This window comes from Anolis sagrei, chromosome 5, assembly GCF_037176765.1.
Source record: "Anolis sagrei isolate rAnoSag1 chromosome 5, rAnoSag1.mat, whole genome shotgun sequence".
Classification (NCBI taxonomy): domain Eukaryota; kingdom Metazoa; phylum Chordata; class Lepidosauria; order Squamata; family Dactyloidae; genus Anolis; species Anolis sagrei.
The window spans coordinates 139,063,084-139,088,297 of record NC_090025.1 but is presented as its reverse complement, the minus strand read 5'-3'; the positions used below and the strand labels follow the sequence as shown (position 1 = coordinate 139,088,297).

Genomic DNA, 25,214 nt, shown 5'->3' with positions numbered 1-25,214 from the left:
GTAGATCAGTGGTTCTCAATCTGTGGTCCCCAGATGTTTTTGGCCTTCAACTCCCAGAAATCCTAACAGCTGTAAGCCGCATCGAGTCCTCCGGGAGATGCTAGCGGGGTACAAATAAAGTTAATAATGGTAAACTGGCTGGGATTTCTGGGAGTTGTAGAACCACCAGGTTGAGAACCACTGGTGTAGATGCACCCTGATGATGATGATGATGATGATGATGATGATGATGATGATGATGTATTTATAACCAGCCCTATCTCCCTGAAGGGACTAAGTGATAAGTGCACATTCTTATTAATTTTTCTATACCTTTTTGATTTGAGTCACACATTAGTCTACTCCAGTTCCTTTGAGAGAAAGGTGGCTGCTTCAAAATTCCAGAAATTAAATTGGTGCCCTATCAGTCATATATTTCTTTTGATAGTTGTCATTTTAAACAATGAGAATGGGACTAAATTAATTTAGGGTCCTTTTACAAAATTGCAGGTATTGTATGGAACATTCTGTACAGTAATAATGACATGTATCATCATGTATACAGGAGAATGGTTGCTCCCTCTGTTTGATCTGCTCTGTAAACTCTGTCTGTATTGAGGATTGTCATGTGCATTAGTGAGCCCAGTGTGCTACAATTGCTAAAATGTCCAACCTGGAAAACTGCAAGTAATTTTTTTTAAAAAAAATATATGACAGAATGCCTATTTTGGACTATGTGTCCACGACAATTCTGTGGCCAACTTCTGGTGGAAACTGGCCTGAAGGACCTCAAAATTCTAAGAAAGAACATAGTAATCAAATCTATGACTATTAAGCCCAATAATGTGGAGGATCACCTGCTTTGCTAGTTTTCTGGGACTTTAAAACATTTAGATCAGTCAGGTATAATTGGTTTCCTAATGTGCTGATGTGTGATGTTAAATGTTGTCTATACCCTTTTTCAAACATTGCAACTGTCTTTATTCGTCATCACAGAGATCTTAAAAATAACGAAATCTCATGGACAATTGAAGACATGAATGGTGCATTCTCTGGTCTTGACAAACTGAAATGGCTGTGAGTATAACTTTACAGCTGTATATAAGTAAAAATGAAGATTTTCTTTCCTTTGTACCTAGGTTTATAAACATGATTTTTTTTTCCGTTTTGGGTGACTTGAAAAATTGCAAGTCGCTTCTGCTGTTACAGAATTGGCCGTCTTCAAGGACATTGCCCAGGGGATGCCCGAATGTTTTACCATTCTGTGGGAGGCTTCTGTAATGTCCCCAAACGAGAAGCTAGAGCTGACAGATGGGAACTCACCCCTCTTCCCGGTTTTTAACTGCTGACCTTTTGGTCAGCAGCCCTGCCATAACAAGGGTTTAACTCGTTGCACCACTGGGGGCTCATTCATAAACATGAATGATCACAAAGGTGTTTGTTCTTCCCCTCCCATTAGAGAAGAGACCATAGATTAAATAAAGGCAAGGGAGAGTAGGTTTTGAAAAACCAAGCAACTGAAATGCTAAGGAGCTGGGGAGAGATGTAGCAGTTGTGTTTGTTGAGAACAGAACTAGTTGCCATGTGCAAGGTGGGTTCTGGGTCTCTGAGTGACTTGATCTTTCATTTCCACTGAAATGTGGACCATAAGGTCAGTTGAGGCTTTGTTATCAAAATATCAGGTTTATTTAGCTCAGTGCTGGGAAGAAGTGAGTGAATGTGGAGAAACTTTGAAGCAAAAAATCTGGAAACAGCAGAAGTTTGTATCGATTTGCTGTTTGGAGGCACATTAATTTAATATGTCTCTTGACATACTACCCTTCATTTAATCTTCTTTTGTCTCAAGTGCAAACAAGTACACTCATCCTTCTTGGCTTGAGAAGATATTAAAGTGTGTTTTAAAACTTAATTCCATAAAGATCACGTTGTGGCTTGATTGTATGACTGACATTGTTTTAGTCTCTCCTTTGTTGCTGATATTTGCATTTTACAGTGTGGTGTTATTGGATTTATGCTTTATTGGCTGTTTCCGGTTTTAAACTGGTTTTCAACTGTTGGCTCTTCTAGGAAATTTTATTATGAAATTATTTAAAGGTATAATAAATATCCCATTTTGGAGAGAGGCAGGATATAAATGCAATAAATAAATATTATTTTATTTTAAATTTAGATATAGCATCATAAACCTTGCTTATAGGACCAAATTTCTTCACCACAGAAATTAAAAAGGGTCATGCAGTTGAAAGACTGTCTGAGATGGGTGCCCAAGGGCAACATTTGATAAGGCAATCCAGTATGTACTGGAAATGGTTCCATTAGAACATGAAGACTTATTTCAGAATGGGCGCAGATGTGGAAATATGATATGGTTTAGATCTATTCCTGAAATAATTGCTTTGCTTTACCAAATTATATACATTAAACATACTTGAAATGCCTTCATCTCTGTAGTTATTGAAGCAGAAGGCATATATAGATTTAGGAGACGAAATAACTTTGTGGCAGCATAAAGGCCTAAAAAGCAAGCCATAAAATGTGTCTTAAAAGCAATTATCAAGAGACATTCTTGGAGGGTTCAAAAACGTGGCACCTCTTTTATTGCATCTGTTATACATTATGTATTTGTATTTCCAGGCTACTCCAAGGAAACAGGATTAGATCAATTACTAAGAAAGCATTTTCTGGTCTGGATGCACTTGAACACCTGTAAGTACTTGGAAATCATATTTAGTCATACAGTTGCTGACATATACAACCATGGATATTATTCACCATAGGATCGTTTACCTTATTCTGTAGATCCATTAAAATTGGTTGTATCTTGTAAATATGAGTCCAGGAATCCCCTGCAGCTTTTTTTTCCTTTTCTTTTTGCAGAACGGAATTTGAAAATTTGGTCTTAATTTGTAATAATGTTTGTCATTTCTCCTCAGCGATCTCAGCAATAATGCAATTATGTCAGTTCAAGGGAACACGTTCTCACAAATGAAGAACCTGAAAGAGCTGTAAGTATCTCTACCTTATCTCTTTCTTTGTACAATAGTTGAACAATTGTTAGGAAATAATGAAAAAATGTTAATAACCAGATGTTTGGATAATTTAAAGCATGAAACTTCTGCACAACAAGAAAATAGTCCGACAATTTCCAGACCAAAGACATTCTTGATCAAAGCAGATCTGAGTGTTGCTTCACAACTTGTATATATTGGTTCAGTTCTTAAGTGGGGCAGGAGATGTGTAAAAGGTATCTTCTTCATTCTCCTCTTTGAGTCACTTTTTTTTCAACCAAATCTGAGCTGACTGAGAGAAAAAGCTCAAAACAATGCGGTAAAGGAACTGGAAGCTCTAGGTCAGTGGTTCTCAACCTGTGGGTCCCCAGAAGTTTTGGCCTTCAACCCCCAGAAATCCTAACAGCTGGTAAACTGTCTGTGATTCCTAGGAGTTGTAGGCCAAAATACCTAGGGACTCACAGGTTGAAAACATGAAAAGTTATACTTCTAACCTTCACCTTATAGTCCAGTGACCAAGCATACGGCTAAGTCCACTGGCGTTTGTTTTCCCACTCTTAGGGAGGAAGCATATTGATCCAGCAAAGTGCAATCTTAGTGTAGGTCTGAATGAGTTTGCTTCTGGGTATGTAAATTGTTTTAAGTATTTGATGCATTTTGGACTAAATGTAACATTCGTTTTACCTGGGGTAGTGTGGCTGAAATTAGTGACTGATTAAGTCTGACTGATTAAGTCTGACTGATTTCAGTGAGTCCAATGTACGACCAATGATGGATTTAGCCCTATTTGCTTTTGAAGTCCCTTTTAGAGTGAGTAAGAGCAACCAAAAGTGAAAGGCAAATTCTTTTAGCCAGCAGCAGAGACACTGGGATTTTCTTGTTTGAAGCACTAGATGAGAAATAATTTCTTTAAAAAAAATGACTCTGGGTGTAGTCAATGAAAATGTAGATCCCGAGTTACCTATGAATAGGAGATATGCAAAAGAGCACTTGAAGCTTTTTCCATTGTTGTTTGGATGTTGCCTAGGGTTGAGTGAGACTTAGCTCATATACTACTAAGTATTTTATGTTATAGTATCTAGTTATTTTCTGTGGTGTATGAACTGGAATAGTATTCAAATCAGGGAGCAAGGTTATTTTCTGCTGCCCTGGAAACTAGGATGCGGAACAATGGCTTCAAACTACAGGAAAGGAGATTCCACCTGAACATGAGGAAGAACTTTCTGACTGTGAGAACTGCTCTGCAGTGGAACTCTCTGCCCCGGAGTGTGGTGGACACTGCTTCTTTGGAAGGTTTTAAACAGAGGCTGGATTTCCATCTGTCAGGGGTGCTTTGAATGTGGTTTTCCTTTTTCTTGTCAAGGAGTTGGACAGGATGGCCCATGGGGTCTCTTCCAACTCTAGAATTTTATGATTCTATGATTCTGTGATTCTAAGAAAATAAATACCATGGACATTGACATCGACTATGATTTATACGTTGTTGTTTACTTATCTTATTGCCCTGTTAAGGTCAGTTTTGCCTCTAACTTATTTTAATGTTTGATTTTAACATTGATTGTGTTCTTTTGAATTGAATTTGCCTATTTTGATCTGTTTTTTTCTTCTTCTAGTTACTTAAATACATCAAGTCTTCTGTGTGATTGCCAGTTGAAATGGCTGCCTGGTTGGCTGTTAGACAATAACTTCCAGACTTTTGTAAATGCCACTTGTGCCCACCCTCAGATACTGAAAGGAAGAAATGTTTTTACTGTCAGCCTAGATGGGTTTGTCTGTGGTAAGCCTAAAAACTTTTTTTAAATCCCTGTCAAGATTGTAAAGTAAGGAAGGGATTGCTTTACAGAAGATGTATTCGTTTTTATTACCTGACTATAGCAGTAACTTTTACTTTGCTTTGTTAAAATACTCCTTTTCATTCCAGCCCTTATAAGCTCTGATCTGCTAATATTTAGAGTTTGCGGTTTCATTTCAAATAAGGAATGACAGTTTATAACAATTTCATGTACTCCATACTTATGCATTGTGTACAAAGGGAAAAACAGTGGTTTGTGGTGACAAATGTATATGCTTAAAATATGAGTACCACTTAGGTAAGCACAGCTCTCAATATGCTGGCATAGCTTGACATGTTTAGACTGATGCATACCTAGTATTTTTTAAAAAGGGAAATACTATACCGAAGATATATTGTGTAACAGGCGGGATGTGGTGCAGATACAAACCCAGCCTTGCCATTTTGAAAAGCTATGTTTCTTCTGTCATCCCAGTGATGTCCCACATCTCCAGGTACAATGAGAATCTGAAATATGTTTTGTCCCTCACACACATGAATACACACAGACAGTTTTTATTTAAAACAAGACATTTTACTTTCTGTATTGTCAAAGGCTTTCATGGCTGGAATCACTGGGTTGTTGTAGGTTTTTCGGGCTGTATGGCCATTACGTTTCACCTACATCTATAGCAAGCATCCTCAGAGGTTGTGAGTACTGTTGGAAACTAGGAAAATTTTACTTTCTGTCTATCCCTCTAGAAGTGGGCTGTGGCCATTGGTTGTCTTCAAACTTCCATGAGAAAAGAATCCCAATAAATGGTCTCTGATGAATTCGCCTCTCATCAGACACTCTCACAATGTTAATTAGCATCTTCAACTTTCATGGCATTTTTATTCATTGGGCATTTTCCCACCTTTCAGTCTTTTTTTAACACCCCCTCCCCAATCCTTATACTACCACGTGTTCCAATTTAAAATACATCTTTCAGTATGAACTGTTCTATGGACATAGTCATTTGATTATGTTCATTCAGGGACGAGACAAAGTTCTTGCTCATTTTGTCACACATTAAACCTGAAAAGTCAAACCTTCATTTTTGGAGGAATACCTGCCCTGTGAAACACCCCTCTGTGAATTGCCAATTGAACCAGCTATAGAGGAAGAGATCAATAATGCCATCCGTAGTAACAGTTCTTCCCATGCCATAACTTGAGCATTTCCAGGTGGACATGAAAGACACTGCAAACTAATTCAACAAGAGAAGTCAGCCATTGCAGAACACTTGATGAACCAACCTGGACACAACATATTATTTGAAATCATAGAAATGCTTGGACCACTTTAACAACCACGTTAGACTACATGGAGAAGCCATTGAAATCCACAGGCATGTGGACAATTTAAACAGAAAGGAGGGAACCATGAAAATGAACAAAACCTGGCTACCAGTATTAAAAACCTCTAAAATTGGGACAGTAAATAAAGAACAACACTCAGAAACAGGGAAAATCCAGCCAGGAAACAATTAGAGCAACCTAACACCTAACACCCAGATATCAATAAGTCAGGCTTTGAAGCTGCAAAGCTATTCAGTGCTAATCAAGCTGGCCAGTTGCAGCATTTGGACTTCCCTCCAACAGACATGAGTTCTTTCTCCCACCCTGGACTTTCCACAGATATATATATCCCACTTGCCTAGTTTCCAACAGATTTCACAACCTCTGAGGATGTGTGCCATAGATGTGGGCGAAACATCAGAAGAGAATTCTTCTAGAACATCGCCATTCACCCCAGAAAACTCACAGCAACCAATAATTTTGTTCATGAATAACAGTGTATAAATTTAGGAATACCGTTACTGCGATGCTGAATAACTTTACTATGATTATGATGCTTGCTTTTGTTCTGCACAAGAGCATTTTCCATGCTTAAACCAATAGCAGAGTCATTGCTGTGTACACAGTGGTATATTATCACTGAAATAAACTGATTCATATATACGGAATAAGAAAGAGAAACACAACTTTTGTTAGAACTGAGTCAATATAGTGTATGAATATTGAGCTATGGCCCTGGAAACCAGGATCCGAACACTTGCTCAGCCATAGAAACCAACTGGGTGGGCTTGCACAAGCCAAGCTCTTTAAAACAGTAAAAGCAAACCCTTTTTGAACAAATCTTCCCAAGAAAAATCTGCAATAGGTGTGCCCTAGGGTCATCATCAATCAGAAGCAACTTGAAGACACATAACAACAAACAGAACTGTGACTTGTTCTGAAGTGTCAAACATACGGCTAATGAAACAGTAGAGCAGAAAGCATAATTGGCATAATTTTTCATGGATTTTAAACTGAGCTGTAGAAAATTGCATACACAAAAGAGAGTTGTATTTTCAATTGAGCCAAAGTTGGAGGTGTTTGGCTGTTGAGCCTCTAACTGCAACAGATCCTACCTTCCATAGAATAAGTTGTCCGCTAAAGCCATCTGTGTCTAATTTCTTGTGTCTAATTGAGAGACTTACTATTTGAATTAATCTTATTACACAGCATATACCAGGAGTAGGAAGACGTTAAGTTTTTCTTAGTGGGCTGAGCAAATTTACTGAATTGAATAAACATTTCTTGATCTTCATATCCTAGTTATCATTTTAATGTTTCAGTGGGAAGTGTCGCCTAAAGATATATTGGAAGTCTGGAAGAAGCGTGCTACTTAATTCTCAGATCTTGCAGCTGAATGGCTGTAATTCAAATACTCATCCTTGCATTCATTATAATGATTGCTCAGCAGGAGAAATATACCACATGGCTTTCTAAATTTAATGAAAATAACTCTGTGTGTGTGTGTGTGTGTGTGTGTGTAGAAGCTAATTGAACATGCTAGGTTAGAGTTCTGGGAAGAAAAGAAGCCAGGAAAACAGGCAAGGGGGGTTTTAACAAAGAAGAAAATATGTATTTATAGGTTTTCTGCTCCTTATAATTCAAAATTGATGTAATTTGTACTTCTCGGAGCTATCTCAAGATAATAAACTTCACACCCAAAGGCAGTTTCTTGCAGACTCAAAATAAGTGTTGAAATGTGCCATAATATCTAAATATAAAATAATCTCCGTGATTTACAACTTGTAAATGTGACCATTATATTTTATGTAGTAGAAGTTGGCAACTGGTATGCCTTGGGCAAAAACAACTACACTGCTTCTCCACAACCCAAAGGGGAGGAAAAGGCAATATGGATTTGACAGTGACTTCATAGAAGCTTCATATGTCTTTGTTTAGGTGGCACTTTGCAGAAGCAGTATCTTGCAAGTGAAAAATAATAATAGCAACTCTCCTTAGAATTAAATGCTAGCTAAGATGGTTGTGGCATGGAGGCCCCTGTGGCGCAGTGGGTTTAAACCGCTGAGTTGCTGAACTTGCTGACCAAAAGGTCGCTGGTTAGAATCTGGGGAGCGGGGTGAGCTCCCGCTGTTATTGTCAGCTTCTGCCAACCTAGCAGTTCGAAAACATGCAAATGTGAGTAAATCAATAGGTACCACTCTGCCGGGAAGGTAACAGCGCTCCATGAAGTCATGATGGCCACATGACCTTGGGCTTAGAAATGGAGATGAGCACCACCTCCCAGAGTCAAATATAACTAGACTTAACGTCAGGGGGAAACAATTGCTTTAACCTAAGAAGTTTGTAGGATTGTAGCCTAATTGTATTTTGGCTTTTGGAACAAAGTTCCCAGTGGTTTGTTTTTTTTACTGTCTTTTCCATATGAGTGTATAATACCCTATGAGGAGAGTTCAGTCGCACCTTGGTTTTCTCCTCCTACACACTCACACATACACAATGCAAGAGCAGGAGAGAACATTCTCTGCTTGCCTCCCTTTGCCCAGCCAGCCTTCCGCTCCCTGTGCTGTTCAGGTTACATAAGATCCTAGTGAGTTACCAAGATGAAACAGAATGCTGTATAGGATCTCTTTGTTATGGGTGCTGTCAGACCTTACATGAGAAGGGTTTTTTTTTTAGCTGACCTCAAATAAAAGAGTTTCTCTAGACCAGAAGCAGGAAAACTTTGTCTCTGCAAATGTTTTGCCATACGGCTCTCATCAGTACCACTAGACATAACCGAGAACAAGTAACTGGGCACTATAGTCCAAATCATATTATTAACAAAGTCTCATCTGCTCTGCTCTAGAATGAATTGTTTGCTTTTTTAAAAAGTCTTGCGGACTGCCATTTATGGATTGTAGAAATTACATGGCATGTTTATTTGATTTTCAAAAACACGTTGTAAAAAATCCATAGTACAACTCCAGTTCTCAGGTTTCCCCCTCACTTCTATTTCTCTGGTACTCAATCCTAGCAGCTTATTTCTTTTTGTTTTATTTGTTTTTATATTCGCAGATGATTTTCCAAAGCCACAAATAACTGTCCAGCCTGAAACTCAAGCAGCAATCAAAGGTTCCAATTTAAGTTTTGTATGTTCAGCTGCCAGCAGCAGTGATTCGCCAATGACTTTTGCATGGAAGAAGGACAACGAGTTGCTGCCCGATGCAGAGATGGAGAATTATGCGCACCTCAGAGCACAAGGAGGCGAAGTGATGGAGTACACCACGATTCTCAGGCTTCGCAATGTGGAATTCAGCAATGAAGGGAAATACCAGTGTGTCATCTCAAATCACTTTGGCTCATCCTACTCTGTCAAAGCTAAGCTTACAGTGAACAGTAAGCATCTTGAGTTTCCTTGTGCATTAAACAAATTGCATCTCAAAGTTTTCCTCCAGAAAATCTAAGTAAATGACATTGAGATGCTGTTTGAAGACTGTATGATCACAAAAATGTATTTTGAAAGTTAAGTGCAAAAGATGCACTCACATTGGCTAGAATCCTGTATGGCCCAGTGTAGTGTAACTGCCTGTTACAAACCCCTTTGATTTACTGTAGGTTCACTACAGCTCCCAAATGCCCATTTTGTAGTTACTGGAGAGTAGAAAAGAGGCATTAAAGATATATATGCCTTGTCCCCTTATCCAGATATGAAATGATTTTATTGTCTGCTGAGGTTTTTCTGAGATTTTGGTAGATTTTTTTTAATCATGTCAGAAATGACTGCAAGTTGTTTCTATTTTGAAATAATTGGCTGTCTGCAAGGACGTTGCCCAAGGGACACTTGAATGTTTTACCATCCTGTGGGAGGCTTCTCTCATGTCCCCACAAGGGAAGCTGGAGCTGACAGATAGGAGCCCACCCCATCTCATGGATTCAAATCACTGACCTTCAGGTCAGCAGTTCATCCACACAAGAGTTTAACCCATTGCGTCACCGGGGCTCCGATATCTTGGCAAATGGTGTAATGATTTCATGTCTGGCAATGTAGACATTTCTCTCATCCTTCTTCTCCATCTGCCATGGAATGGCAGTGAGAGTTGCCCTATGGCAATTCCAGGAGAAAAGGAGACTACCACTTTCACACTAACCCACAAAAGACTTACACAAGTATAAGACTGATTTACGCCTTTGTAGTCCACTAATGGAAGGCCAGCTAGTATTGGCCTTAAAGTTTGTTTAATCTGAAGTGCCACAAAATGACAAGCAGCTATAATCTGCTTTTGGCGGGCAGGGCTGAAAATTCAGCCTAAAAAGCAAATAGGCAACCAATGCTGTGTTTTTACAAAAGTGCAATATGACAAATTCTCTACTAGTAAATTGCTGAAAGCCACACACTACTCCAGTTACAAGTGTTCCTAAGATCAGATCTCAAAGATTACTGGTATAAAAAAAGGCTCAACCAAAGTCTAGACCAAATTGAATTGAATAGCCGAGAAAGTAGTGGAAAATAATCTCCCACGCATTGAGTTGGATATTGATTTTTCTTACACTGTATAGGCATTCTGAAACCAACTGCCTTTATAAAATTTCTTCTCTTTTAGTGCTTCCTACATTTACCAAAGTGCCCATGGACCTTACAATTCGTGCAGGAGCAATGGCGCGCTTGGAATGCGCTGCTGTCGGACACCCAGTGCCTCAGATTGCATGGCAGAAGGATGGTGGCACCGACTTTCCAGCAGCGCGCAAGCGGCGCATGCATGTGATGCCAGAAGATGACGTGTTCTTTATTGTGGATGTCAAAATTGAGGATACCGGTGTTTACAGCTGCACAGCTCAAAACACTGCTGGGAGCATTTCTGCAAATGCAACATTGACAGTATTAGGTAAGATAAAGTGTAGTTATCTAGTGCCTACTAGTATTGTCATGTATCTCTGATGGTGAATATTATTGACCAATACAGCCAACTGAATCTGAGCAAACTTTTTGGTGATAAATGTTGGATTTTCCTTGCTTACTTTTAGAAACACCCTCATTTTTGCGGCCTTTGTTGGACCGAACGGTGACCAAAGGTGAAACTGCAGTGTTGCAATGTATTGCCGGCGGTAGTCCTCCGCCACGACTGAACTGGACCAAAGATGACAGCACTTTAGTGGTGACAGAGAGGCACTTCTTTGCTGCGGGAAATCAGCTGCTCATCATTGTGGACACAGATTTTGAAGATGCCGGGAAATACACTTGTGAAATGTCGAACACTCTTGGAACGGAGAGAGGCAACATTCGCCTCAGCGTAATTCCCACTCCTACCTGTGACTCTCCTCAGAATGCTGCTCCATCTTTGGATGATGATGGATGGGCCACTGTGGGTGTTGTGATCATAGCTGTGGTCTGCTGTGTGGTGGGCACTTCCCTTGTGTGGGTGGTCATCATATACCACACAAGGAGAAGGAATGAAGATTGTAGCATCACAAACACAGGTGTGTAAACTGAAACTTGGCACTGCACAGCCACACTCAAATATGTTTGCGGTTGCTCAGCATAGGTTTTCATCCAAAAAGTGTTTCTGCTTTTTGATTCAAATTCTGAAGAGTGAATCACTTTTTAAAACTGACTGTAGTGTGTTAGCTTTACATGGCTGCAGAGAATCTTACATTAATACTTTGTATGTGTTTGCTTAATCACAGATGAAACAAATCTGCCTGCTGATATTCCCAGTTATCTGTCATCCCAGGGAACTCTAGCCGAAAGACAAGATGGCTATGGGTCATCGGAGAATGGAAGTCAGCATCACTTTGTATCATCTTCGTCATCATCCATGGGAGGATATTTTTTACAGCAAAGAGACAGTAGTGGTAGGTATTTAGCATGGCAATTGTATACATGTCCCAAAATGTCAGACTGCTTAATTCAGCAGGACTTACTTCCAGATAATTTTGTACAAGTTTGCAAGCTAAAATTGTGTTTGTTCTTTACTCAGGTGCAGTTTTTTTTTTGCAAGATGCAATCTATTGAGCTTGTAAATTCAATGTAGGAAATAGCAGTTGGATTATTTATATATTTGTATCAATTGCTAGAGAGTCAGCAGGGTGTATTGGTTTGAGTGTTGGATTACAAATCTGGACAGCAGGGTTCATTTTGCTGCTCAGCAGTGGAAACTCACTGAGTGACCTTGGGCAAGTCAGATATGCTTGGGCTCAGAAAACCTCATGGTAGTTTTGTGTTAGGGTCACCATAAGTCAGAAATTACTTGAAGGCACATAACAACAACAATCAGTGCTAACAGTTTGTTTTTGTACTTGTTGGTCACGACTTCTGTTTCCTCCATCCAAAGTTTTAAGATGTAAAAATAATGTCTTTCTTTTTGGCAACCCTATTTGGTTCCCATGTGAGAGGAAAACATATTTATTAATTAAAGCAGCTCTCCCAACCTTTTGTTTTGGGCCTTCTGGACTGCAGCTTCCATTATCCATAGCCATTATGGCCAGTAACTGCTTTCTTTGGGGATTATGGTCAGCTGTACATCTTCTTCATATGTCAATAAACGTTCATGTTTCTCTGTCCCAGCTGTAAAGCACTTCCAGGAAATGACTTGGAGATTCTTGTTCTATGTTTTATTTCATTTTTTCCCACTTACAGCCAAGCTTTCAAAACATTGGTCAGTGATATTAATAGTGTGGAGATGGCTGCCAAGAGACTTCAGCATGGGTGCCAGCTGAGGCCTTTTTGCTCACAGAGAAGTTCTGTTTCTTTTTTTCTCCAACAACAAACAGAGATCTCTGTTCCAGGTTAATGCTATTTCAAGGCTTCTACATCCCAAAAGCAACGTCTGTGTTTGCTGTTCTCCCTGACTGGTTCCCTGAGACACACATGGGAAAGAGAGATTGTATGGCAGCCACTTTTTCCTACCTGCTTTCTATGTCTCACTATCAAGTGGAAGATTCTATGCTTATGAAAAGTAAATGTAGAAACCCAAACAAGGACTGTGTGTGAATAATGGCTGCAGTCTTTTGGTTCTAGATCTGCAAGCTTAGCTACATGGCAAACTAACATTACTGAAATCCCTTTCCCCTTCTTTAATGCTCAGAGAAACACACTGCAGCTCCTGATGTGTCCTGTATTTGTTTTAAAGGAATTTGTCATATGGATAATTGCAGTGAAAATGACCTGGAAGCTGTAACAGATCCATTTTTATGCCATTATCTGGGAATGTCAGGAAGTATATATTTGAAGGGGAATATATGTGGACCAGATGTGTTTGAAGTATACCACACAGGTAATATAGACGTTTTTAAATACTTTATTTCTTTTTCTTTTGGGGTGTTTCCTGAATTTTTATTCTGTCATGCCCACCACGTTCTAATTTCATGTCATTTTGTTTTGTTTAAGGCTGCACTCCAGAGCAAAGAACAGTGTGCATAGACACTTATGATTCAAGTTGTTTGAAAAGGAAAGAATGCTATCCTCCACCTCACCCACCCGAAGATCCTTTTGACCAATATATCAGCATTGCTGGAATACATAATCCAAGTAGTAAATTGCATCCTTCTGTTGGCTTGCAAAGTGAAGAAAGTGGAACAAGAAGTTCACATCTAAACATGGATGTGTGTGATTTTAAGAGGAATCAAGAACCATCTTCTGCAGCTACAAGTGGCACTTTCATGGGTATGTTTTAATAGCTGATTAAAGTGCAGTGGGGTGGTTTGACTGTTGGACTAGGGCTCTGGGAGCCTAGAGTTCAGATCTCTGCTTAACCATGGAAAACCAATGGGTATCCTTGTAAAGGTCACTCTGTCTCAGCCACAGAGGTAGGCAAACCTTTTCTAAACAAATTTTACTAAGAAAACTTCAGGACTAGGTTGCCATAAATCAGAGTCAGCTTGAAGACATATAGCCACAATAAAGATAACACTCTTGAACACACTTAGTAAAGAGTAAACTCAACTGAACATAATCCAATTTGTTTCTGAGTCAGAAGTCAGAAGTTTACACTATAAACCAGGTATGGGGAATATGTAGTTCTCCAGATGTTCCTGAACTGCAACCCCTGTCATCCCCTACCATTGGCTTTGCTGCTTGGGTCTGATGAGAGTTGTCGATGAATATCTGGAGGGCCCAACTCCTGCTGTAAAAGCTTCAGATGATGCTTTTGGACTATAAATTCATTAGGTTGTTTTACTTCCCCAAGTTGGGGGAAAATGAAGTTAGAAGAATTGATGCTGAAAAATCTGATTCACAGAATAAATGATGGGGATATTATTATTATTATTATTATCTTTTTTGTACCCCGCTACCATCTCCCCAAGGGACTCGGAGTGGCTTACATGAGGCCGAGCCCACAATACAACAATAAAACATAGCAACAGTAATACAACAATAAATAAACTCATAAACACAAAATTAGAGGTTATTAAGTAAAGTGGACCATAAGGAAGACTGAGTGAAGGAACTGTAGTGTTGGAGGAAAATTTTTTAGAGTGCCTTGGACCATGAGAAGATCAAACCAGTCCATACTCCAGGAAATAAAACCCAACTGCTCATTGGAGGGAAGGATATTTGAGTCAAAATTGAAGTACTTTGGCCACACAATGAGAAGACAGGAAAGCTTGGAGAAGATAATGATGATAGGGGAAAATGGAATGAAAAAGGAAGAGGGCCCGACCAAGGGCAAGATAGATGGATGTTAACCTTGAAGTGACTGGCTTGACCTTGACGGAGCTGGGGGTGGCCACAGCTGATAGTGAGCTATGGTGTGGGCTGGTCCATGAGGTCACAAAGAGTCGGAAGCGAAAGAACGAATAAACAACAACAAAAAAGTAAAGTGGGGATCTAAATCATGTCCCCCTCCCCATATAGATGTTGCTAGGATGCAGATCCTTGCAGAAAATCACTATCCAGCACAGGCAGTGGTGAAAATGCTGGGAATTATAGTCCAACAGCTTTTTGTTTGATTCCCAAGATTCCCACCCATGAACAAATGATTGAGTTTGCCTGCTGTGATATTGGTGAATGGGGAGTAAAGGTAATTTGGCCATGTCCGTCTGTCCTTGGAATAAATTAAAAAAAGAATCATTCGTCTTCACTGCTAATTCTGTATTTGGCTGTTCCCTCCAGTACAACAAAGTATGCATGTAGTAGCCAGGTTTGCATACCATTAGCTGAGTAAAGTAGCTGGAATTTTTCATAGGTAGTTTTTAATTTTCCTCTTCCTACAAAGGTCTTCAGAAACCCATTTAGCATTATCTTATCTATGACATGAATTAGGCTGAAAGAGATTAACTGGCAAGTTTGCTGACAAAATTGAGATTTGAATCCAGGCCTTTCTTGCCACTATACTGCCCTGCCTTTTGGAGGCAAATCTGGTTCTCCTGCCTCGTGAAACAATTGAATGGCAGATAACCTTGCCTTCTGTGATCATGCAGCCTTATTTCTAAGGCCACATTGGGAAATTGCATGTTTTGTACATAGTTCTCTGACCAAAACCAGCCCCCTTCCATAGGTATCCTGCCCTGGAATAGGGCAGTTGAAAATGTTTTCAAAGAACCTAAGGTCATGTTCACCTCAACATGAATGATGTGTGGTGGAAGCGCCTTCTTTGGAAACATTTAAACAGATGGATGGCCATCTGTCGGGGTATTTTGATTGTGCTTTTTCTGCATTGCAGGGGGTTGGACTAGATGGCCCACGTGGTCTCTTCCAGTTCTATGATGTTAAGAGATGAAGGCACAAAGCCTTTTTTAAAGCATTGGTCGCTTGGTTTTGTCCATTTTTTCCTCAAAAGAAAACCAGTTAATAACTTTTTTCTCTCTTGTCTCTTTAAGGAACGTTTGGGAAACCGATATGGAGGCACCAACTTGATTCCTTCTCAAGCTGTAAGCAGCCACCCATTTGGCAACCTCAAGTCTCTTGTAGTCATCTTCATGAGTCGTTGGACTTTGACTCAGAATCTGAGGATGATCACAGAAAGGACAGGACGTTTCCTGATGGTGACAATGCTGATTGCATTTACAAACAGGCAGCGGAACATTTTAGGACTCCTGCTTTTCAGTCCTTTGAATTGGATACATAGTTTCCCCGCTTGCTGTAACCCCGAAATCTAATTTCTATGGACCAAAGGAATATACTACCTCAAAATGGACATTTATTTAAAAAGAGAAGGGAAGAAAAGACATTCCATTCTTATTTTTTAATAGAGCTATGATTCAGAAAAGAAATACATTTTATATGGATACAGGTTTATTTCCAAAACATTATACAGTTTCCTGCGGATTATACATTCCTTATAGAATATATTTCTAATAATTCTATAGCTTTGTTTTTAACCAAATGATACCTTTTTTGTAAATTAATGGTGCGAATAATAATTATGCATTTGTTACAAGAAATACTTTGTTGTACTCAAATGAGTGCTAAAGCATTCCAAACAACTGCCAACAGTGTACAGTGTGTGAGAGAGAGTGTGCTTGTGTTTAATGGATAATTGAAATTTATGAGCAAGTGACATGGTTGTGTTTCCATATCACTTTTAACAAGTTGGACAGCTCTATTCACAAAAAATGACAGATTGATGTTCAGAAAAATGAAAAGGCAAATTCCTTGCCCCCTTGGCTAATTCATCTGCAGTTCGGTGAATAACAAGCCATAGCAGGGTATCGGCTCTATACACAAATATACTTGTCCATTTTTGCTCCCTGTAGATTTCATTATTGCTACCTCAGGTGCTGTATGTGATTCATCCCCAGTTACCAATATGTATCACAGTTCTCCAAAGCAAAATTAGCAGCAGGGAACACTACTCCCGAGAGTTAGCAATGCCACCTGCCTATACTAGTTGCACTCCAGTGGCTCCAAATTGAAAGCAGAGATTTCCCTGAACTAAGGAAAACCCTGTCCACATTCCCCTTTCATCTTATTTTCTTAATCATTAAATACAGAAGGTATGCTTTGTATTAATCTTTTTATGATGCATATTTGAAAAATTAGACTATTGTCTGGAGATTTCCATGCCTTGGTGAGCACATCTGTTTTGAAGAGGCCCTCATACCCTAACAATCTCTCATGGATGTCTTCAGTGATGACAACCAAAGGCAGTGAAGTCTCTTCATATGTGGCATGGGGATATGCAGCCTCTTTAACTGATCATTCCCAAAAAACATTTGAGCAAAACAACAATCCACTCATGATCCCTCCCATTGAAATATTAAAAATTGAACTTTGGTGTTAAAGTACAAAGACCTCAAGTTTAATCACTGACATTTCTATTTCAAAATGTTGACGTCAGTAGGTAATGGGAAAGACCTGTACTTGGGTTATTGCAGCCATTGTGGTGGAGTTAACCAGAGGTCCTTTGCACCTTTCCTAAGAGTAAGAGCCACTGAATTAAGCAAGTAGTCATGGATAAGGTTGCACTTTTAGAAGGAACAAGTGTGTCACCTAAGACATCTTCCTACATTACTATTTTAAACATCCTTGCCAAAGGTTTAACTTTGTGTGTGTGTATGTATGTCAGGAACAACTTCAGAAACTACAAATCGCTTCTGTTGTGAGAGATTTGGCCATCTGCAAGGACTTTGCCCAGGGGAAGCCTGGATGTATTGATGTTTTACCATCCTTGTGGGAAGCTTCTCTCACGTCCTTTAATGGGGAGCTGGAGTTGCCAAAGGGATTTAACCCATTGCACCACCAGAGGCTCCTAAAGGTTTAGATTTTCCACTTATCAATTAGATATTTAGCTTGTAATCTGGCAGTAAACAGATACATCCAGTTGCTAGTCCTCCAGTGACTACTTCAGGAAAATTGCTGATACACTTTGCAGAAATGGCTACTAGCCATTTCTATATACTGCTTGTATTTACTTGCTGGTTGCCTTCATGCGAGCACATATCTGGAAACAACCACATGTAAAAGGAAAAAGCTTGCATTTAAAATGAATGGATGCAGTAAACAGACTCTGAATGATTAAAAATGTCAAATGGTGATGAGCATGAAACTGAACCTTCTTCATGGCACAGCAGCCCAAAATCAAGTGGATGAGGAAGTTGTGAGCTTAATGTCACCATGCTATTCTATTGTCCTGGTAAGCCACCAGTTTGTCTGAAAGGGATAGTTCTACTAATGTGTAACATTTTCTGTCTCTCCTTCTTATACTATCATGGTGGCTTTCTTTATATGTTCTCTTGCATAACCTGATCGTATTCATGATTAGTTCTTCTGTATAACCTAGCTCACTGCAACCTTTCTTGGCAAATGCGAGTGGTGGAACTAAACTAGGACCGAGCAATGTGTGTAGTCTTCCAGATTTTGTTGCATGGGGCTAAAGAGAATTGAAATTTTGCAGTTGGAGTATGATAAATTTCCCACTTCAGTGGTAGAACATACTACATATTGCCCACCTCTGTAGTAGGCTGTTACTTTACATTACTTTACAAGAGCACTGGCAAACTAATGGCAAAGAGTTAATTTGCCCTTCTCCTTTTCAGTGGCATAACTCCCCCCCCCTCCACCCCTACACACAGATCAGATGTTTTATTCCAAGTCAATAAAAATGGGATTCTGTGTTTTACATAAACTGAAAATAAAGCTCATTTGGTGCACAAATTCTCCTTTTGCTATGGATGGGGGTGGGGAAGAAATACAAAAAATAGTTCACATTTTTCATCGACTCTTTCTCTCTGTTTCTCAGGTTCCATTCAGACAAATAATCATACAGCTGCATTTCTTTTTGGTTGAGACAGTTTTGAAGGCCATTTTGAAATATATTCCTACTTTCTGAAGTTTTATTTATGAATTCAGGGAAGGGGGCAATCCCAATCTATGATATTGATAAAAACACTGGAGAGTACTAAATTGCAGGGTAGAGTGGCATCAGTTTTGTTTTTAAATTTTCTCCAAAAGCAAGATAAATTATGTCTAAAGCATGCCCACAGTTCACTAAGCTAGCATCTCAATTTTTGAAAAAATGAGTGACAGTTTATTTGGTAAATTCATTCTTGAAAAATCCATGCTAGATACTGTTTATCAAGAATCTTACAAGTAGAGTGCTGCTGCTGCTGTTATTATTATTATTATTATTATTATTATTATTATTATTCCCTACCAGCCTCTCCTCGTGGCTTGAGGCGGGTTACAGAATAGTCAAAACACTTTAATCTGTTATATTTTCCCATATAAATTAGCCCATCCAATTCGTAGTTTCAAGGTAGTCCTTGTACATTTTGAGAAGATTGGGACTTTTGCTATCGTCAGACATACGACATATATTTATTTATCGTGTCATCAGCAACCATTGTATTACAATTCTAACAGAGCAAAACAAACACACAGATTAAAAAGAAAAAGAAAAAAACAAATTTGGTAGTTGGTTAAATGTCCTGTGACCAGTATCTGGCCACTTGGAGTGCCTCTGGTGTTGCCGCAAGAAGGTCCTCCATTGTGCATGTGGCAGGGCTCAGGGTGCATTGCAGCAGGTGGTCTGTGGTTTGCTCTTCTCCACACTCGCATGCTGAGGATTCCACCCTGTAGCCCCATTTCTTAAGATTGGCTCTGCATCTCGTGGTGCCAGAGCGCAGTCTGTTCAGCGCCATCCAAGTCGCCCAGTCTTCTGTGTGCCCAGGGGGATCCAGAAGCAACCAGCAACCAGAGACATACGACATATCATTCAAGGATTTCTTTAAAATTCTAGCAAGTTCTTTCTCAGATGACAGTATTTAAAATAGAGAGGCTTTTTTTTCAGTATCTCCTTATAAATTGTGAACTGCAGTTCCCACACTAATCCTGAAAGATTCCACACAGTTCACCTTTTAGGAGAACACTGGCTTGTAAAGAGTGGCTTATTTTCATTCCTATGCATGAGAATATTTTTTCAGAGTTTTCTCCCAATTGCATGATGCTACATTAATCTTTACACATTTTGCCATGATTTTTTACATCAGAGAACATCCTGAAAAAAATATTAAAATATCCGTACAAAAATTCAATGCAAAAATTGCAATGTTTTCTGGGGGAAAAGCAAAAACACATTAATATTTCCCTCTTTTACAGTGCTGTGCTGGCAGATCTCCTTGTTCCAACATACCTAGTAAAGTCTTTTTGTTGCCTTTAGTATCCTTCAAATAGATTTAGATCATTCAAAGCTTTAGCTTTCTTGATATATTCCCTGCAGGTCTGGGCTACTTACTCTTTCTTGGTAATTTGGCCTTCCTATCATTTCTTATCTGTGATCCCTTTTAATTTTCATCTCACCACTCAGGTCTTGAAGTATGTAGTTTGATACACAAGAAGCTGGTTTTACACTGTTACAGGCTATAAGCTCTATGAGCAGACACATACTATTATACAATGTCTGTCTTCATAGTGTGAAGTGCTAGAACTTTGCTCAGTTTGTTATCATTTTTTTTAAAAAAGCCAAGGTGTCACGTCAACCTGTGCTGTCCATGTCAATTTCACAGTGTTTATATCACTAGCATTATTTAAATGGTTAAAATGGTTGTACCTATTGCCTTATGCCTGACTCAAATGTTCTTTGGAACTCATTGTGAGATCTTCAGCACCACAATACGATTGATGCCTTCCTTTATAAACATTTTTATAATCCTTTCTGCACATTCAGAGATAAACTATCCTGATTTGACAGGGAGAGTCCCAATTAATCCTCTGCACTTTTTCAATGCTTTAAAAATATCCTGGTTTCTCTCTCCTCCCATTTCCTTCTTTCAGTCTTTGCATACCTCAGTTGTGGCAAACTGAGTGCAAAATTCAAAAGTTTCAATTCAGTTAACATAGCAGGAAAGAATGGAGAAGAGAGATTAAATTTTTCTCTTCCCTATAGGCAGAGGCAAAAGCAAACTGCTTAAGTCTATTGTAGTTTATCTGTAGATTTACTCAATAATAACTTATGCCATTTTAGCCTCTAAGTTTCACTGGCTACACATGTTCTAGTTTTTATCTGTGATATGTTATTGTTAGGGGAAAACCAGTGTTACAGTAGAAGACTTTCTGGCCTCCTATCGCAGCTTTTCACAACCTGAGGGTCGGGACCCCTGGGGGGGGGGGTCATGAGGGGGTTCCAGAGGGGTCACCAACGACCCCCAAAAAACCTATTTTCTCTCCACCTGTCCTCTTCCTTTTTGGAAACTGACATTGAATCCTCCCACCAAAATCCCTCCTCCACTGTGATTGGCCAGCCTCTCAGCCAAGGGGAGGACTGTTTCTGAAACTCCAAGCCGGGGGGTGGGGGGAGAGCAGGCATGCTTGGCATATGGCAGTATGGTGCACTTGTGTGGGCAAGGGGGACGGTGCTAGGTTGGAGGTAGGCTTGCACCATGAAGTCCCTTCAACACATGAGGGTTCTATGTGGGAAGTTTGGCCCAATTCTATCATTAGTTAGGTTCAGAATGCTTTATTGTAGGTGAACTATAAATCCCAGAAACTTAAACTCCCAAATGACAAGGTCTATTTTCCCCAAACTCTACCACTGTTCACATTTGGGCATATTGAGGATTCGTGCCAGATTTGGTCCAGATCCATCATTGTTTGAGTCCACAGTGCTCTCTTGATGTAGGTGAAATACAACTCCAAAACTCAAGGTCAATGCCCATCAAACCTTTCCTTGGGAGTTTTGTGTGCCAAGTTTGGTTCAATTCCATTGTTGCTAGAGTTCAGAATGCTCTTTGATTGCAGATGAACTATAAAACTCAGCAACTACAAATCCCAAATGACAAAATCAATCCCCCTATCCGACCACTATTCAAATTTGGGTATATCTGGTATTTGTGCCAAATTTGTTCCAGTGAATGAAAATACATCCTGTATATCAGATCTTTACATTACGATTCATAACAATTTTTTTTAAAGGAACTGTATTAAGGGCTTGCAGCATTAGGAAGGTTGAGAAACGCTGTCCTATAGCTTTATATGTGCAGGACAAGAATAACATGAAGGCACATGGAAACAATTCCCTATTTTCCCTCTGAAATGAATCTGCTTTCCCATTTCAGTGAAGTTGAACAATACAGCATCAGGTTTCTAGATGAAGTTCAAACTGAAAACTTGCCCCCACCCCATCCTCCGCAGACATAAGTGCCATTCCAAATCAAAGATTAGGTATTTTATTTCCTTTGGTTAAAAATCAAAGTGCAGTACTTTGGGGTAATTAAAGCAGGCCCCATCTGTTTTCACTGGTTTTAGTCTAGGGTTCCTAAAAGCTGTGAATGCTCATGTCAGCAGTGTGTCTAAGCACATGTCTCTCCCTGTGCCCATGTGTCTCCTTGTCATGACCGGGATTTCTTTTCAAAAATCCATTCACTTTGAAGGTGCAAATTTATATAGTTGACAGATTTTTAAAGCTAAATTGGAAACAGGTGTTTGAACAGAACTTCATACGTTACATCTTTCAGAGGATAAAGCCGGCGCAAAGGTTCTCCCCCTCTTCTTACATCCCCCCTTCGTGCCAGTGAAGTCAAAGCCAGGTCTTCTACTCCATCGAGGAACCTGGTATCCAGATTGCAATGTAATTTTTCTCCCCACTTCCTTAAATTTACATGCTAGTATGGGAAACAGGAAGTTAATCCATCTTGAGTCACTGGTGGTCTAACTGTACAGAATGGATTTTTCATGCTTTTGTTTATCAAAATTGCCAGGTTTTCTGACTCTCATTGTTAATTTGTCTTCATTGTTGCCAGATGTGGTTATGTGGTAGCAGACATTGATATCGGCATTTGAGGATAATTAACGGTGTTTTGAAAGAAATTATTTTTTCTTGGGTTAGACATAAAACTCCCTGAGTCAATAACACATGAAATCCAAAATTAGATTTGCTCACTAAATCACAGTGGCCTCTGGTTCTTTGAAAATATGCGATCGTAGATATCAGACATGACTCTGCAAATACCAAATAGAAATGCCAAGTAAAATGATGATGAATCCACTTCACAAGGAACATCGAGATTTCTTGTTGTTTGAAGAGGTATGCATGTTTAATTGTCAACTCAGAAGCATAATTTAACATCAATTTTTTCGTCCCTGTCTCCTGGCCTCTTTTTATGACAGGTGTTGTCTGATATCTTCTTTAAAAGCTTTTACAGTGCAGTCTTATGTATGTTTACTTGGAATTAAGTCAAATTTAAATTAGATGAGTGACTATAGTACTACAGTTTGAGTTTTGAGATCCCATTCCTGAACCAAATGTAGAAGAAATCTGTAAGCGAAACCTTCATTTTAACTCATATTCAAACTTCTCCATTATTTCTGTCTAGTGATACATAATGATGCTGAAATTTGAATTTACTATTGAGATACATGGGACTAATCTAAAGTTTTAATAAAATATAATCCCCATATCCATGGGAGCTAGATCCTGGACTTCAGGAGAAACCATGGATAATAGGGAACCTTATTGAAATGAAGGATTTCTCGTCCAATAATATAGTAAATTTGTGCTAGAAAATGCTCAGGGGGGACAGACGTGGTTAAGTAAAATCCTGATACCACTCCAATGGTCATGCTGTGTTTGAAAGATGGGTGCAGTTGGGGATCTCATCCCCATACTCCCCCTCCCCCTTATACACAAGAGGGTGTGTGACAATTAGAATAATGGGGAAACACAGTTGTGTTTCCTCAAGAATAATCTATTGCAAGCATCATGGGTAGAGCCTCTGCCACTCAATGGTGGCACAAGTGTTTCTGGCATCCTGAGGCAGGAGGGAATCAGCTTTTGTTACCATCTATGTGGCACTGAGATCAAGAAAGAGAGTGGCCAAACCAAGCCCAAATTACTCAGACTCAGAGCTGTCATGGCACATGCATGCACTCCTAGAGCACATCAAATACAATGATTTGTGCTGGGGACTTTTCAGTGCAAGGCATTTTAGAATCCGATGAGCTCAGGACCAGCTTTTTCCTCTTCTGTGAGATTTGTGTAACTAAAGGGTAGCTGGTGGAGCTCTCCAAAATCTTCCAATCCTTGTTTCTGGAGTGTTAGGCCTGTTGAAATATTCATCACAATCCGATAGTGGTCAAAGAGATTTTTCAAACCCAATGAAGAGCCATCTTATCTGACACTGGCCTCTGGCACTGATTCCTTTCACACTACACAAATACAGCTTTATACTTCTGCTTTAACTGCTATGGCTCTTTGCTATGGCATCCCAGGATTTGCAATTGAGGGAGAGGGATTTAGAGGGTTAGCCAGAGAGCTCCAGTGTCTCATCAAAGCTATAAAGTCCAGGATATCACATCAAGCTACAAACACCCATGACAGTTAAAGTAGAATCATAATTCTATATAGTATAGCACAAAGGGTTTTCTTAATTCAATCTATTCACCTGTTGCATATTCTTCCTCTTTCTGTGCCATCTTTAGTGAGCATGATGATCTCTTTTAATGAGTCATGTTATCTCATATCCAAAGTACAATTGCTTCAGTTTACACACTCATGTTTTCATCAGAGTTCAGATTTACTTGCTTTGCTCACTGACACATTCAGTTGTATTTTGGGCATTCCATGTTATCTGTACAACTCTCTTCTACCACCACATTTCAAATCAGTTGATTCTTTTCCTATCATTTCTATTCATTGGCATTCAGAAATAATATGATGTGGATGATCTTGACTTTGATATCAGTCATGTTGCTTTACACTTGAGGATCTTCTCTAGTTCCTTCATAGCAGACCTTCCAATCCTAGTATTCTTCTAATTTCTTGACTAAAGTCTCTATTTGATTTAGGACTGCTATATTGTGTCAATTTTCTTTTTTATGCAGACCTTTAAGTTGAGTATTGACAGTTACGTTTAAGGGACTAAATCTAATGACATGAAGGCCCCTTCCACACAGCTGTATAAAATCCGACATTATCTGCTTCGAGCTAGGTTATATGGCAGTGTGGACCCCAATAAGCCAGTTCAAAGCAGATATTGTGGATTATCTGCCTTGATACTCTGGGTTATATGGCTGTGTGGAAGGGCCCAAAAGGCCCGATGCTCTGACTCCCAGATCATCATCCTACCACTACAGAGTTGTAGGCAGCTTTTGCATGCCATTCTTCTGAAGAGTAGCTTTCCAAGTTTTGCATTTGAAAGAAATTGTAGCTTGAGCTTTGTGCTCGTATAAAACAGAGAATTGTGTTTGCAAGTCTTATGAAGTT

General features: G+C 39.3%; 1 protein-coding gene across 1 annotated transcript in view; it reads left to right on the top strand.

Moving 5' to 3' along the window:
• The window catches only part of LRIG3 (leucine rich repeats and immunoglobulin like domains 3), a 68,447-nt gene extending 51,989 nt beyond the window's left edge, over nucleotides 1-16,458 (top strand). Inside the window, exons 9-19 of the mRNA XM_060777550.2 lie at nucleotides 976-1,056; nucleotides 2,614-2,685; nucleotides 2,913-2,984; nucleotides 4,601-4,764; nucleotides 9,154-9,474; nucleotides 10,680-10,961; nucleotides 11,101-11,553; nucleotides 11,761-11,928; nucleotides 13,206-13,349; nucleotides 13,463-13,738; nucleotides 15,895-16,458. Of these exons, the coding sequence (XP_060633533.2) occupies nucleotides 976-1,056; nucleotides 2,614-2,685; nucleotides 2,913-2,984; nucleotides 4,601-4,764; nucleotides 9,154-9,474; nucleotides 10,680-10,961; nucleotides 11,101-11,553; nucleotides 11,761-11,928; nucleotides 13,206-13,349; nucleotides 13,463-13,738; nucleotides 15,895-16,142 (2,281 nt within the window). The 3' untranslated portion in view covers nucleotides 16,143-16,458. The remainder of the gene's footprint in view (nucleotides 1-975; nucleotides 1,057-2,613; nucleotides 2,686-2,912; nucleotides 2,985-4,600; nucleotides 4,765-9,153; nucleotides 9,475-10,679; nucleotides 10,962-11,100; nucleotides 11,554-11,760; nucleotides 11,929-13,205; nucleotides 13,350-13,462; nucleotides 13,739-15,894) is intronic.
• Nucleotides 16,459-25,214: the final 8,756 nt, after the last annotated feature.